Source organism: Macrobrachium rosenbergii, chromosome 41, assembly GCF_040412425.1.
Source record: "Macrobrachium rosenbergii isolate ZJJX-2024 chromosome 41, ASM4041242v1, whole genome shotgun sequence".
In the NCBI taxonomy this organism is placed as follows: domain Eukaryota; kingdom Metazoa; phylum Arthropoda; class Malacostraca; order Decapoda; family Palaemonidae; genus Macrobrachium; species Macrobrachium rosenbergii.
In genome coordinates this window covers 98,561,722-98,579,520 of record NC_089781.1, presented here as the reverse complement: position 1 = coordinate 98,579,520, position 17,799 = coordinate 98,561,722, and the positions used below count along the sequence as shown (strand labels likewise).

The window sequence follows — 17,799 nt, the reverse complement described above, 5'->3', positions numbered from 1 at the left end:
AATGGCTTTCTTAAACTCCTACTTAATGCAAATATATATATATATAGTTAACCCCCAGTATTCGCAGGGGATGTGTACCACTAACCCCCCAAACAGCTCAAATCCGCGAATACTTAAAACCCCTCCAAAACCACTTACAACTGCCTATTTTGATAGTTCCAAACCCCAAAATACCCTCTAAAAATGCTTATACCTGAATATTTTAATGGTTTTATCACAAAAAGTGCATGAAGTCACAAAAATATGAATATACAATAATTTGTGAATGTTAACCTAAAAATTCCTAAAAGTTTCATATATATAAAAAAAATGCCTTGATAAAAAAAGCCAAATACATCACTCCACTTTGTTTCATTAGAACTTAAATGAACTAATCTAAAGAAAGGATTAAGATTTATAAAAATGCCTGATAAAAAGCCATTTACATCAACTCTATAGAGAAGGATTAAGATTTATCGTATTTTACATCACTCTATAAGCTTTTGCATTACCTCTGAGAATTGCAATCAGCTATAATCCTATCAAAACTGGCAAATTCTGTCTGAAATGTCAACGTTTGTAATATTTGCTGGTTTATATTCTTTTCCCATCACTTTAAAATCAATATAACATACAAAGAATGTTATATTGCCTAACTACCTAAAAATGCTACAACAACAACACAATTATTTAAACTTGGACAGAGTCCATGTGATAGTCAAAACATCAGACACACTGTTTACTTTAAGTCGGGTGTCAATTCCACCCGACTCGGCCTCATTTTATAAACTAACCCTCCTTGGCTATGTTCAGTGTCTAACCAAAGCTTAGGAATACCCAAACACACTAGCTATCACTTCTCATTCAAGAATGCTAACAAATGATAGAACTGACATTTAACCATATTACAGCTATTCTATCTAAGAATTTCTGCCTAGCAGTTCCTTCTTTTGATTAAATCTAATACCATGAATGTCGAGTTCAAGAAGAGTACGAAAGACTAGCAAATACATTACTCATTTCAGTCAATAACCTCCGAACAATTTGGATACTTCAATCAACTTTTGTAACTTCATACACCCCCTAATTACTCATCACCATCATCATATAACAATCACAAGATTTTAAGGTGAACCACTTGAAAGAAACAAGGCCATCGGCTACAGTTTGGTGCCTAAGAAAGTCACTCAACCATTACAAAGAAACGAAACTGCTAGCTAAAGTTTGTTGTCTAAGAAAGTAATTCAATTTCTCTCTAATATTTTGTAATTTCCATATCCAGACAGTTAATCGCTAACAGGAATAAATGGCACTCTCATACATATAAAATCAACCTAACGACTTTTGAAGTCACCCAACATTCCAAACTTTAAATTACTGTATCTAAATCTCTCTTAGCAACTAGCTATCATCTACTTTAAGAATAAGTGTCCAAAGGCATTACAATCCTACTACAATCACATGTCCTTATATTGTTTAACAGTTTACAGGTATGGAACTGCTGTATACATCTTACGTTAACAGAATCTTAAATGTAAGAAGGCAGAGCAATGTAAAATACTGATATACCCAAAGTACGATGCAACTGCCAAACTAAATATTGGCAAATTTTTCACTGGACAGGTACAAATATTGCAATATTTTTTCTCTGGAGAGGTACAAATATTGAGCTAATTTTTACACTGGTTAAGTACAAATATTGACCTAATTTTGCAATGGACAAGTACAAATATTGACCCAATTTTGCACTGAACAGGTACAGATATTGACCCAATTTTGCACTGAACAGGTACAGATATTGACCTAATTTTGCACTGGACAGGTAGAGATATTGACCTAATTTTGCACTGGACAGGTACAAATATTGTCCTAATTTTGCACTGGACAGGTAGATATTGATATAATTTTGCACTGGATAAGTACAAATATTGACCTAATTTTGCACTGGACAGGTACAGATGTTGACCTAATTTTGAACTGGACAAGTACAAATACTGACCTAATTTTTCACTGGGTAGGTACAAATATTGCCCTAATTTTACACGGGTCAGGTACAAATATGTACTGCCCTAATTTTTAACTGGACAGATAAAAATACTGCCCCAATTTTTCACTGGACATGTATAACTATTGGCATAATTATTAACTGGACAGGTACAAACATTGCCATAATTTTTCACTGGACAGGTACAAATATTGCCCTAATTTTTCATTGGACAGGTACAAAGTAAAGTATTAAATTGAAAGAAGTCCTTCCCAATCACCCACATCCCCCCAACTCAAACTTGTCAAAAAATTTTCACACCAAGCAAAGCTCAACACCCCATGACTCAGTCACAATTGTGTTCTATACTATCTTCAGTCAATTTTTACATCTAGTTACCATGCCCACCAACGCTTCAAATATCTGTCAAACACTGGTATCACTGCCATTGCAAATCTGGTGTATTTATTACTGTCAGCTTCTACCAATTCTGTTTGGCAATGCTTGTCATCCAGAGCATACATATACAGTGGACCCCTGCCTATTTACGGTTCTGGATTCACGGCTTCAACTATCCGCAGATTTTTCTGTGGAACGTGTATACACATTGAGGAAAATTCGCCTATTTGCAGTATTTTCATAGAGAAATATTGTATTGACTAATTACTGTATTTTCATATAATTTTTGTGCGTAAATGCACTTTTTGTGACAAAACTTAAAATACTCAGGTATAAGCACTTTTAGTTTTTTTTTTTTTTTTTTAGAGTGGTGTCAAGCATTTGCGATTTTAGCTATTCAAGGGGGGTTGTGGTACTATGCATCCAACCCCCCTGGAATAACTGGGGTTGACTGTACAGTGCTAAATCCACTTCAACCTAAGTAGAGGCACCACCCTACTTACAAACATTCAGAGATACAAACATATGGGATCGCAAATTAAAATTGTGTTCAGAGTCCTACCCTTTGACACCTGTTAGTTCAAATTTTGTTTTTGCACACTATTCTGTATGTACGTCATGTATTATATGTATCGAGTTTTAGGATGAAAAATGTGCAATACTGTACTGATTTTTACCACACTACTTAAAATAGGCATAAGATTACAGTAACCAACTGACAAACAATTCAATATACAAATGTCTCTCTGGAATGTAACTCATTTGTTTCGTTTGTAAGTACAATGAACCCCTCAGATTCGTGGGGATGCGTCCCACACCCCCCGGCAAATAGCTAAAATCTGGAATACTTAAAACCCTCTGAAAACTAAAAACACTTAAAACTGCCTGAAATTTTAAAATCTTTATTCATATTATATGAAAATACAGTAATTAGTGAATATTTCTCAGTTTACCTACTGTAGGTGTTCAAACTGTAGCTGACAAATGCAATATTAAACAACCCAAAATAAAATCTTTAATAGCGTGTTCACAACCTGTACACACCTGCAACTGGTTCCATCCTAACATTTTCCAAGCAATTATCAAGCAATGGGACTGAATTTCTTTCAAGTCAATGATAACAGGAAGCTAAGTTCTTTCAAATTAAAAGGAACCGTTGTCAAGAAAGCATTCTACCTATCATGTACAAATATTTATCTTCACTTTCTGGATTAAACTCCATGGCAAAATCTTCTTCAGAGGCAAATTGTATAACGAAGAAAATACAGTTTTAATAAAACTCCCTATTTCAACCTTTACCAATACATACTTCTTGCCTTCATTCTTAAAAGCATAAAGGCCAAAGCAGACTAACTTCTTTGGTCTAATGAGAACAAAATTATGACTGACATCTACAGTCCCATTTTGTAAGTCCTGGCCTTGAATGAAATCTAAAGAAAATGTGTGCAATCAAAACAACATACACTCAAGGGAACAGCTGTGATTTATCATAATTGCATTTAATAGCAGATACAAGTGTACCGGTAAAATCTATGTCTGATTACCATGAAGTCCTTAAAAAAGAAAATTGAGAAAATCAAAGCACCCTGACCAATCTCCCCCCTTCCACCAACACAGCATGCCTTATGAATTCGACTCAGCGCCAAATGCCTTCAAACCTAAACAGTGTTCAACAAACCATTCCCCTAGAGAAATATAATGAGCAGTGCATTCACATTTGGTAGTAAAGTAAGTCTTACAATTTCCTGAATTCTGACTTGTATCATTCAATGCAATGACTGTCTTGTGTTAGAAAATGCAGGCTACCACATTTTTTTTTTTTTTTGTTGAGAAACCTGTTTAATGGAATTTTAATTCATTTGGTAAATACGTCTCTCTACTTTCTGATTTGTATCATTCAATGCAATGACTGTCTGTTACAAAATGCAGGAATCCACAATTTTTTTGTGTTGAGCAAGCCTGCTTAATGGTAGTAAAATATCTTTCAACTTTTTGAATTCTGTCTGCTGTAACACTCAATGCAATGACTGTCTTGTGTTCAAAGACACAGGACACCACAAATCTTGTGTGTTGAGAAAGCTGGTTAATGGACTTTAAATTCATTCAGAGCATCTTAACATTTTCCCAACTTCACTGCTACCCCTCTAGAAAGGCCCACACTTCCAATTTACCAATAAGCTAGATTTTCTTTCACTATCATTTTTTATCGACTACAGCTAACCAGTTCTCTAGAGGTACAAACTCTTGGTCTAACTATATAAGCAAGTTATTGTCTTACCTATCCATATTGCTGATTGTACCCACTAATTACCCTGAATATGTGAGTAGTCATATATTATTCACATATCCATGCTATTAATAAAATTAGAGAGAGAGTTAGAGAGAGAGAGAGAGAGATCCACCCTAGAGAGAGATCAAAGAGAGAGAGAGAGAGAGTTATGTACAGTAATTTATAAATCCATCCTATTCATCAAATTAGGGCCTTGCATTAGTTGATTTAACAAATCTAACAATAAATCCACATTTTATCAAATTAGGGCCTTGAGATTAGTTGCTTAACAATAAACTAATTCAGCGAGAGAGAGTTATGTAATTCATATATCCATCCTATTTATCAAATTAGGGCCTAACACAGTTCCTTTAACAATAAGCTGCATGAGAGAGAGAGAGAGAGAGAGAGAGAGAGAGAGAGAGAGAGAGAGAGAGAGAGAGAGAGAGAGAGAGAGAGAGAGTGTTATGCAATTCACAAATCCATCCTCTTCATCAAATTAGGGCCTTACACCAACTTTAGATGCTGCAACAACAAGCTGCGTTAGAGAGAGAGAGAGAGAGAGAGAGAGAGAGAGAGAGAGAGAGAGAGAGAGAGAGAGAGAGAGAGAGAGTGTGTGTTATGCAATTCACAAATCCATCCTCTTCATCAAATTAGGACCTTACACCAACTTTAGATGTTGCAACAACAAGCTGTGAGAGAGAGAGAGAGAGAGAATCAGAGAGAGAGAGAGAGAGAGAGAGAGAGAGAGAGAGAGAGAGAGAGAGAGAGAGAGAAATTCACAATTTACATCATATCCTAAAACCTCTCTTGAATCATCGGCATACATGCACTGTACTGTACATACAATGTAACATCCTATCCACTATATCTGAACTTATAAATAGATCTTAAGGAAAATATAAAAAAATTAATTAAATCTGACAAAATTATTTAAATTTACATTTCTACTATGTAAGCAGCATTCAGCAAAATAAACTGTTAAAAGACTATTAGACTATCAGCCTATCCACTGCAATAAACAGCAGCTAGTCAAAATATTAAAACCAACTGTAAAATCTGGAGCAATGAATAAATGAATTCTTATAGGCTATAACCACTGACTACAAAACGTAACTCTTTTAATATATAGATCATAGCAATAATACAGTTTTAAAAAAATGGTGAGGAAAGTTATAAAAAAATAGAGGTTGTTGGAAGCTATCTTTCATTAATATTTGACTAGGCTATCAATTGAGAGTCCACAAAACCTATGAGAAGTTCTCGTATGAAGTTATATCTAGCCTTACATACTTACAAATAAATTATATGTACATTTCTAAATAGGCAATTTGCATCAGTTATATCTAAAACTAACTGGCGCAAACAAAGATGCAATTAAGAGAGTGGTGGCTCTTACCTGACAAAATTCCTCTAAACACAAACACTGATATCCTGATCTACTGTAACTGTACTTTGCAAGAAATGAAGACTTCAAGATTAGGTGTAATAACCTTGTTTATCAAATAATTACATAAAAAGTTTGGTGTTCTTTACAAGGACTAAAAGGAATTTGCATAGTGTAATATTTAACACTGGCGTGGAAGGTGTACAGTTGCTGTTGAAATCTATAGTTGCAGATACAGATTGTGTAGAGACGAGAAAAGTTAAGTGCTTTACGTGACCTTGGAAAAATAAAAATATCTTTGAATATCAGCAGCTTCAACACATTTCATTTAGACAATGAATACATTCCCAAATATTTTTTATTCTGTACACAAACACTTGTGTATTTAGCCAAGTGAAATTTCAACTAGCAATGAAAATGGCTAATGTTTCTCCTGACAGAAATATTTCTTACTCAATACATGCACAAAACTGACTAATTTCCTGGTAATGAAACCTGTACCAGCTATCAAAACCGAGTAACTAATCCTTTACCTAAACTAGGGCCCTTCAAACTTTCTTAAAGTACGTACGCATGAGCTTACTTAGTCAAAAATAATCAACTTCCCAAGACCTTACAATAGGAAGATTAATAATGGCAAAACAATTCATTGTACAGATTACAGAATTCAGTAACTCTCTGTACCCATCAGTTGATCTCACGGGCAAAAACTACAAGAACAAAAGTGCACTGCTTTTATTTACCATTCCTTACTGTTATTACTTAATTTTTAAAAAGGTCAAATTTGTACAGCCTGGCTTTAACATAAAAAAAAAGGTCGAAATAAAATCCCCAAAAGCAAATATAACAAGCTAAAGCAATAATCTGGTTTTTAATATATATACTGTAAATATATATATATATATACATACATATATTTATATACAGGATTACTGTGATATATATATATATATATATATATATTATATATATATCATAGCTGCCAATCATGTTGAATTTTATGCAATATATACAGCAAAAGTGCAATAAGATAAGGGCCAAAAAAAAAAAAAAAAAAAATTTCCTCCTGCCCTGACACCCATCCTGGCAAAATTATATCAATATCCTGGGTAACTTTCCATTCACTTAATTCCCTACCCACACTGGCAATGGCACCATTTGCCTTAACAATTTTGTTACCAATACATGCAGATGCAATGTGGCTTTGTTATAAAAAAAAAAAAAAAAAAGGGGGGGGTTAGGATATGACCAGGATTCTATATTTAAAATTGTTTTAAAAAAATGACTTCAAGGCATCTAAATACTCATAGCTCCTACTGAAAAAAAAAAATCAACTCTATTTTTTTTGTATGGTTAAGAAAAAGCCACTTCATACACCCAAACTTAAGTGAATACAAAACAGGAGCTTTCCACTTTCACGAACGTCCTCTTCAGCTGTACTGAGCAAAAAATGACGAAGTTTACAAAGCAATAAAAGTAAAAATACACAGTTTTTAAAAGAGCCATTAAAACGGAAAGACGCCAACCGACAGTTTCCATTCTAATTGCTCTTTTAAAAATTGCATATTTTTACTTTTTCCTTAACCATTCAAGATAAAACACGAAGAATGTGTTTTCAATACTGGACTATTTTTGTGTCGCCACACAAGCACAGTAAAACCTCCATGAATGAATGCGTGGGATACAGACGTTAGTTAGTGCGATTATTCCCAGGCCAATAACGTATGGTTAATTATTAACACACTACTTACTCGTTAGGTGTGAAATCAATTAAATTTAGCATGCAAATGATTAGGATTTTAATAGCATTCTGTCCTTACCTTTAGAATTAGTGGTACAAATGGGGTGGGAGGGTAGGGAAAGGTTACTGTACTTGTAATGGCTCTAGTTTTATTCTTTGGAATTCCAAACTAAGCATGGACTGTGTAAAACCCCCCCAAGTTGTTGATTCATCTAGCATATTTTTGTACACAAGCAGTGCAATACTACTCTAAACAAATTCACCTTGTACTTCAACAACTTATTAATGGTCTATTTATTCATTAGTTTACTAATTTATCTTTTAATTTCTTTTCTAATGACTGATTTCTTCTGTATTTCCCATTATCTTCTGCATCTTCTTTCAAATGAATGCCCTATTCTTTGGAAGCTTGAATTTCAAGCAAATGGGCCCAGTAGGCTTGTTCCATATGAATAGGGGTTTATCTCCCGTCCAGATGAATTGGGGTTTATCTCCCGAATAACAAGAAGAATATGTAATTCTTATATAGACCAAAGCTCTTCCTTCACATGTAAGCTATCTCCTACCATTTACGTAACGAAGTTCGTCTAGCACTCTTGAACGAAATATTATTGGCTGGGAGGGGTTGGGCCCAAAAACGTGTAAACAAAAAAAAAAAACCACTTCTTTGCAATATCCAATTCACACACAAAGCTGCTGCAGAATGTTGTCAAAAGCGTATCTACAAATGCAAAAGCAAGTAAAAAAAAAAAAAACAAGTTAAATTTGGCAAACCACGTCCAGTACATACCCATCATCGTTGCCACTGAAAAGAGATACAGATATATTGCAGTTTTACTCATTTTATTGCAAAAAGGACCTTAAACCTAGAATTTTAAAATCTTAAGTGTAGTACTGAATAGAAATGTATTTGAAGCAAGATGAAAATTTAAAAGAGGTCAGTACAGTTATATATAAAATGTTATTGAGGCTTAGTAGAGTTTTTAATTTGCAATTGTATTGTTTGATTATGGAATATAGTACAGTACTGAGGGACCACAGATAAAGAAAATGAAGGCAGGATGTTTAGATTAAAAAGGTGTCTCGAGCTTTGACAAATTAAAGTCCCAGAACAAGAAGGAATAGCAACAATGGTGTGATGGTAAAATCGCAACAAAACAACCACCCATCAACACTATATCCTAACAAAAGACCAAACAACAGTACCCTTAACAAAAGACCAATTTCCCAATTTAATGTCAGTTTGATTGATAAAACGTAACTTCAGACCAATGTATAAAATCAGAGACGGGAGGACCCCCTTTTCTTAGTACCAAATACAAGAGTGTCTCGATTACAAAACCCAATACTGTGCCCACCTAAACACCTTTTACCGTCTTATATTAATTTTTCTTCCGATACTGGCATAAATCACAGTTTGAGATGCAGTGCAAAAATCATATGCCATGTAACACCATACAAAATTTGTCAACTGCACATTTTCAATACAACTTTTCATCTCGCTATCCAAGCATCGTTCAAATTATTTAAAACATAATTCCACTGTTCAAAACTAAATAAAAACAAAAACGCAACAAACACGTTATTTATTGCAAGGAACCTTGCATCTATGGTATGCCATGCCCAGCACACCCTAAGTGGTTTGGTCAACTGCACATTTTCTATGCAATTCTTATCTCACTATACATGTGTCACTCCTTTTACTTAAGGAAGCAGGATGCCGCCATTTGAAATTAAATATGACCACAACAGACCTATATGTTATTTATTGCAATGGACCTTGCATCTGCAGTACTCCACACACACTAAGTGGTATATTCTTTCAGGGATCACATTTAAGAGAAAAACAACTGCAGACACACCTACCCATTCTCCCCAACATCCCCCAAAAAACCAGCTAAGTCACCATAAGGAAAACAGTGGTCAAATTCATTAGCTCATAAAATAGTACTTGAGTTTTACTTGTCACCATCAAGGACAGAGATTTCGCAACCCCCAGAAAGAGGAACACACAGCCTAAAAGTAACCAGAACTGACCACCGCCAACCTGAACTCTAGCAAAAGAATGGGTAAAATTCTAACCCAATTAGTATATGTTTTTATCAAGGATTACTTTGTAAAACTGTGTTACAAAGCAATGAATATCCAATATTTTTGTTATAACAAAACCTATAGGCAACTTAATATCCATATAAACCTTCATGACCAGAATCCAGTTCTGCACACATGAGTTGAGGCCCAGGAGGTAAAACAAACTGCATAATGTATGTATACTGTAAAAGCTAACAAATTTTGTAATACATATATCTTGGTACAGCAAAACTGATCACATCTTAAATATACAGTACGTGCATACACAAGCAGCATATTTAAATGAACTGAAATAACCTATGGCCAACTGTGACTTATATGTTTATGCTTCAGTGAATTTTTCTCATTACAAATGTGGTAATTCCACATTCTTCAAATATGACGGCCTGAAATGAATTTGTGGAACATTGTTGTATATAGCCATTATATATACTGATGTTCATTAAAACCAATATATACTGGACTTCAAATGAATGCCAATATCCACTTCACAGCCCAAATTGATTCGAATGGTCTTCTTTCTCTTAATTACTAGGGCATTTCCTAGATATGTACATGCTGGGGACAAAATTTGTATCTTTAATTCCCCTAATCAAGGCAACTGGCCTCCCTCAAAATCTTAAAGCTTTCCTCTGCTTCTCTACATAAACAAGCTCATCCATTGCTCTGCTGACCTGGTGTCCTGGCTAGTTTTAAGCGACCTTGACATTTTCCCACTTCCCAAATCAATAGTTTTTGAAGAGGCAAGACTAATACAGACTGAGATTCATGGCTGAAATCTCAGGAAACAGCTGACAAATGAAGATGCAGAAATAACGGTGGCCATGGAAAACGCATCTTGAACTTAAGATGGTTTGGGCTTTGATACGAATGGAACAGAAACAGGAATGAAAATACTGTAGGACATACGGCAGAAGCAAGTTGCTGGGCAGATTCCAGTCAAGAGATGATTGTCAATAAAAGCCACATATGAAAACCATGCCCACAGAATGGGTACATATAAACAGGAAGTGTTAGGTATGAGGGTGGAAAAAAAGTTTGTATGTTTACACCCATAACAGGACATCTGGAAAGAATTTTTTTTTTAATTTTTGTTTTAACACAATGATGTGGGACAAGAGAGGCTGACGTACTGATAAAACCACATCCAGCCCAGCTGCAATGTCAGTCAAAGGAATCAACAGGTCCTGACACAGCTCAAAAACATTTACTCAACCAGGATTTTTACAGCAATCTTTTTGTTTCTTTTCAATATCAGTTTACTGGTGAATCACTGACATTCAATACAGCAAGTTGAGTACAAGGTACCAAAATTTGATGATGGCCTACAAGGAATCTGACACTAAAAGGTAATAAAACAGAAAAATCAGTCTACCAAGTCGATTTAACCCATTCTAAGAAACTAAGTGGCTAGCAGATTAGGTAACATTCTATAGAGAACCATTCCATGGCACCGAAACTGACAAAATATTCTGTACAAAATTACTCAAAAAATTAGCAACCAAATATTCTGGCAAAACTGGAACCCAGACACTCAGTGGGACATCGAATTACCATAAAAATAAGAAACTAACTTCCCTGAAAAAAGTTCATACATATCACAAACTTTTCCTGTAATGACTAAACGAGACATATGGACATGCATGATGCCAGAATGGGAAGATCCTACCATAATGAATGCCCAAACATGAAACAAAAGCATCAGAGGATACTGTACTGTATGTAAACAAACGGCACACGTTATCAGATTTGCGAATGTGCACTATACGGCAGCGATGCAACCTATCTTAAACTGACAAGTCATCTTAAGGATTATGATGGTAAATTATTCATTGCTTTCCTAAATGTCAGCAAAGTACTTCATTCTGACAACTGCCAAAGACAGACGAATACTGAACATCGTTGTCATACTCCAGTATTGGCTAGCATTCAAACTAAAATATCTCTTTATTCTTAGCAATATTTATGAAACGTGGCCTTTAATAAGGGCCAGATATCATAAAATACATAACACATGCCCACCAAGGTTTGTTTATGGTGTTGAAACTATATATATGATAAATTATCCGCTTATGTCTATGCTTTTACGTTACTCCACAAGGGTATTGCAAGACATGAAGTCCTGTGGAGCTTTTCTATGTAAAAACACAAAAGACAATAAATTTCTCATTTTGGTAAAATTTTCAAATTATTTCACCTGTAATGCATCATGTACACACTTTTTTATGTTTTCCAGTAAAAAAATTTCATTATTAAACATATTTCCATGCAGAGCTCTTCTTCAGAATGACAGAAATAGATATCACAGCCCTACATACCTCTTCTTGAGAATACTAAAAAATACAATACAGGAAACCGTTCAAAACAGTACGTCTGGGGCTCTTTTATCAAACAGTTAATTCTCACGGCTGATAGGTCAAGAGACATGGGTTGGAAAACACTAGAAGTAGAGCAAAGTTAACGATGACAGTACATCACTGATTAGGAATATTCGCCGACTTACTAATAAGTCACTAATTTTGCCGCAATAACCACTCAAGCCACTTGCATAAAGACCAAGACTGATTTGAACCTATATCTAATATTCAAACAATAATAACACCAGGTCCGTAAAAGAAAAATGGTCATGCACAGAATGCCCAATGTTTCAATGCTCTAACGTTACTGGAAACTATTTCAGTTGATGCCTGATGTTTCAATACACTAACATTTCTGGACACTATTTCAGTTGAAATAATCTAAAAGTATTAACAATTCTTTCCCCAAACATTAAAGCTTCAAATTCATCTCGGGCTGTGAAACGTTTCCAGTGGTGTGTCGCAGTGTGGTAGCTAAAAGCTCAAGATGGGACCTGAAAACTGATTTATATTCCTGTTTTCTTTCTAAAATTACGAGGAAATCAAACTGAAAAACATTAAAGAAATCAAGACGCGTTCATTGCACAGACTTCATACATCCTAACAGGATGTCAAAAGGACCAATAGGATGTCACATGGAAGCAACATGTGACGGAGAATATCGACCTAAAAAAACAACATTCAGAAACCAAGGCGCATTCATTGCAGACTTTGCAGATCCATACCAGGACGTCAATAAAAGGATGCCACAAAGCAAAATGGTAGAATATGATATAAAGGTAATAAGTGAAAGGATTCGCAACTGTCGTTAACTCGAAAGAAAAAAATACTGTGACCAAACGTTACGGAACAACAGGCTCGCATCTAAGATAATCGCCCAACAGTTGAAAAGGTTGCCCAAAATAGAAATTTATACGTAAATAAGAGAACAAAAGAGGTCTTTCCTAAAAGACATCGACCGCAAACCCTACCAGTTGCTGTACACGATACAATGCTCCATGCTACAAAATTATCAACCAATATCTTACATAAATACGCAGACCACATTTTTTCCTAACTGCACGAATGACAGACATCATCTAATCGTCACCAAGTCCTAAAAATATGTCTTGTCTAATCTTCCCGAAGTCCTGAAAAATTCAAAAGCATAAGTATGAGGGGAAAGAGCCTTCCCTTAAGACATCATCCATGAACCTCCCAGTTGCTACATAGTAAAACACTAGGCTCCATCTATATCTACAAAATTATCAAGCAATATCATACAAAAATACACAGACAGCATTTTTTTCCTAAGAGCAGGGATATCAAACCTAGTCTAATCCTCCTGTAGTCCAAAACATACGAGGAAAATCATGCCTTCCCCTATTGACATGGCCTGCAAACCTGTCAGTTGCTTCATAATACACGTGGCTCCATGTACATCTACAAAACCTTCAAGCAATATCATGCGTAAACAAGCAGACCACATCTTTCCCTAAGTGCAAGGACGTCAACCCTTGTCTAATCATTCTCAAGTCCTAAAAGTATACAGGAAGTCCTACATAATAAATATAAACATGAAAACGATTCAAAACACCTTTTCCCCTACAACATCGTCTGCAAACCTGCCAGCTGCTACGAGACACACTTGGCTCCATGTGCAGATAAAGAATTATCAAGCAATATCAAGCATAAATATGCGGACAGCATTTTTTCCAAACCACAGGAACGACAAACCTAGCGTAATCTTCTCAAGTCCTAAAAATACATAAATATCAAGAACTGTAACAACCTTAAATAAAAATAAATAATATAAGCTAATGTTTTCAAACGTGTTCATACGAATACGAAATATGAAATCGGTGATGCAGGTTTTTCGATTCTTCCCTTCTGATAAACAAAAGAATAAGCGTTGCGTGAGATGACCATATTGCCCAGTAGAGGTTACACTAAAACATCCTGAATAGGGTCGAACATTCAACAGTAATTCCGGATCGTTTCAAGCCTGGGGTAATCTAATTTGCACACCGCTGAACTATGGTCTATAGACTACTGCACATTATCACTAGAATTAAAAAAATATCACAAAATATTCAAAATTCACTGGGAGACAGTCATGTCAACCATAACATAGTCACAGGTAAACTTTTCACTGCGTTCCTATACATCGAAATACACCCAAATTAATTTGTCTAAGTTGTAGCACAGGCCTATCTTCATGGACTGGAGTCGAGTAAAACTGAAGACCGCTACTGCACCCCTCTGGTTCAAAAAACCATCAGTTTACGTGCAAAATGGGCGTCTTGTTTAGTACCAGCCCTTTGGGGATGAACACAAAAGCATTAACAACCAAGACTGTGGCCTTTATATCATAAAACAAACAAAATGTCTAAACGGACAACAACATACGCAAAAGGCAGTAATTGCTGAATTACGGTCGACGACTGGCGGTAACTGAGCCGCAATAGGTTGGTAGCCTTCGGTTTTACTGTAAGTCACTTAGGACGGTAAGTGGCGTAGGCCTATACAGTTGATTTGACCACCAATTCAATTAATAAAAACCACCTCGCGTATGTCATTAATCGAACCCAAAAAATCCTGCGCTTTATCATGCTTACAGTATGCCTTCAAAATTATGTAACACGCTTAGGCTTCCCTAGTAAAAAAGACATCTGAGACCCACGGTCAGAGAAGGCCTATGTTAAAAACAACCTTCAGTAGTCTAACCTCTTAAAAAATACTGTTCTCGGCTAACGTCACCTATGTAGCCTAACCCAACAGACTTCTGACAACATAAATCCATGAAGTCCTCGGCTAACCTTTTCAACCTAGCCTAAATACAATGTATATTCAATATATATACTCTAGGCTAACCTTAACCCTGCCTAAATCAACTGACTGTTCATCAATTAAATATATGTGAAGTCCTAGGCTAACCTCATCAACGTAGCCTAACCTAAATGATAGATTTATCGGGTGACACTAAGTTGACAACACTGATATAAGCTCCTCAATGTAGCCTAACCCAATTGGCTATTCAAAAAATAAATATATGCACCCAAGGCTAACCTGACAAATATACGTACCATAGGCTAACCTCACAATAGGTATATGCACCCTGGGCTAATGTCAAAATATGTGCACCCTAGGCCAACCTCACAGTGAATATGTATCCTAGGCTAACCTCAGAATAAATGTATGTAACCCCAGGCTAACCTCAGAATAAATATATGTACCATAGGCTAACCTCACAATAAGTATATGCACCCTAGAGTAGCATCACAAATCTATGCACCCTAGGTCAACCTCACAAAAAATATATGCACCCTAGGCTAACCTCAATAAATATATGTACCCCAAGCTAACCTCACTATAAATATATGTATCACAGGCTAATCTCAAATTCAATAAACGTACTTTAGGCTAACCTCACAAAAATATATATACCCAAGGCTAACCTCACGATAAATATATGCACCCTAGGCTAACCTCACGATAAATATACGCACCCTAGGCTAACCTCACAATAAATATACGCACCCTACGCTAACCTCACATTCATACACGTACCCTAGGCTAACCCCGTCAACCTAGCCTGACCCAAATGGCAGATTTAACGCGACAATCGGTTGACAACACCGATAACCTGACATTGACAAGGTTGGCATGTGGGTCTCTTTAACAAACCTAGCCTAGCCTATAAAATTAAACCTTCCTTTACTCATACTTTAAAGGCCTCGGCCACAAAAGACGCTCTTCGTTCCGTTGCTTTTTTTTAAAGAAAATTTGAAAAAAGTGAAATTTCTTGAGTCTTGTTTTTCTTTGTATTAAAAAAACCAGGTTCAATTGAAGCATGTATGGTGTAATTCCCCCCCCCCCCAATACCCCAGGGGCAGGGTTACTGTAGGCCCCATAGGCACTATTTCAGAGGGAATAAGGCCTGGATTATACCCAGGATTCCCTTAACCTAACCTAGCCTAGGACACCGCACCCTGGCCAGGGGGGCTCCGAACCCTTAACCCCCAAGAGCAAGTCGTCGCCCCTGACTCCGTATTCTACCCCAGGGGCGCCCCAAAAACAAATCATTCCTACTCCCAAATCACGAACACCTTCAGGAAAGGCCCGCCCTGGGAAAAGATCACCGAGCCTAAATGGGCCCTTCTGCAGGAGACTAAGAGCCCTAGCCGCTATGAAAGTACGTTTAAATATACCAGAGGGGGCAACCACGCCGTCAGGGGCGTCACGCCCACGAGGGAACGTCAGCCATATGCTAGGGAAGGACGCCGCCCCTTGAAACAATAAAAAAAATCTATTTCATAAGATCCCCTCCTCCACCTTCTGCTACTCCCGCCGGAGTCCATCCAATATACACATCCCCCCTTACGTAGGTCACGATCATCGCCCCCTCTCGAGGATACAACCCAAAAAAAGGGGCGCCGCCCCTGGCGAGCAAAGAGGACCCTGACAGATTGACCCACCGACGAGGGGGGCTTTGTTTCTCTCTGTGTGTTCCTTCGTCAGCGTGACGATGACGCCGCCCTTGAGAATGTCCCCCTGGCCGCCTTCCATCCCCTCCCCCCTTAACCATCCCTCCCTCCCTCCCCGTGACAAGGGAGAACAGCAGACAGGCACAGCAGGCATAAACGAAACAGCAACGCCACGCTACTGCTGTTGCTGCTGCTGGTGTTTCTGCCGAAGAAGGCACCGAAGGCGAAGCAGAGAGACAAGACAGGGAGCGAAACAACCACCACGTTGGTGTTGTTGCTCATGTTTCTGCTGAAGGCGGCCGCTTCGGCGTCGATTCCCCGGGGAGGGGGAGGGGGGAGAGGGGGTCGACGAACAGGACGCAGAGAGAGAAACGAAGGGCAAGAGGGGAGAAAATAATGAAAGACAACGCCCGCCGAAGGGGCCATTGTTCCCGCCGCAGCAGCAAGCTTTGTCAAAACGTCTCCTGCTCCTCCTCCTCCTCCCGACGAGCCTCTCTCTCTCTCTCTCCCTCGACGCCTCTTCCTCCTCCTCCTGCTGCCAAAGCCCTCCTTCGTCGGCTGTCACGCCGCCCAAAACCGCGCCCTCCGCACGCCCCGGCCCTTTACTCACCCGTTCATCATTGCTGATTGCTGCCGACGGAGAGAGATCTTGCACAAATCAAGGCGAAACGGCGAGCGTACCCTCAGTACAACAAGTGGCAAACACAATATGGCGGCGGGCGGGTTGTGTGACTCTCTCACTCTCACACACTCTCTCTCTCTCTCTCTTTTCTCTCTTTCTCTTTCTCTCTCTCTCTCTCTCTCTGTGTAGCGCGCGGTGGTGGTGGTGGTGGTGGCGGCGGCGGTGGCGATGGCGGCGAAACACACGCCTCCCCTGGCGGCCGCGGACGCAAACGCCGCCGCCATGTTGGAACGGGGATGTTGGCGCCAAAATTGAATTTACGCGCCATGCGTCTCGTTATGTATTTTAGATTCGTTTTCAGTTACCGAAGACTTGTACGCGGTCATAAATTATTATTATAATGGTTTCCATATAAGTCTTTTAGCTTCTGTATCGTAGAAAAGTTCAGTAAATCGGCACTGTGCTGGAACGAGGGCCTTGGCGCCAAAGTTGAATTTTACGCGC

At 37.7% G+C, this 17,799-nt stretch overlaps 1 protein-coding gene across 28 annotated transcripts in view; it reads right to left on the bottom strand.

Annotated features, from left to right (window-relative positions):
• Positions 1-17,585, bottom strand: part of heph (polypyrimidine tract-binding protein 1 heph) — a 387,035-nt gene extending 369,450 nt beyond the window's left edge. For 9 of the 28 annotated variants that reach the window (XM_067084745.1, XM_067084754.1, XM_067084762.1 and 6 more), the window contains exons 1-2: positions 17,284-17,490; positions 8,550-8,564 (exon numbers count right to left, since the gene is read on the bottom strand). In XM_067084745.1, coding sequence (XP_066940846.1) covers positions 8,550-8,564; positions 17,284-17,294 — 26 coding nt within the window. In that variant the 5' untranslated portion in view covers positions 17,295-17,490. Of the gene's footprint in view, positions 1-8,549; positions 8,565-17,283 lie in introns of all 28 variants that reach the window. The other 19 variants (XM_067084753.1, XM_067084749.1, XM_067084751.1 and 16 more) reach the window with 12 other exon arrangements.
• Between the last annotated feature and the right edge of the window lie 214 nt (positions 17,586-17,799).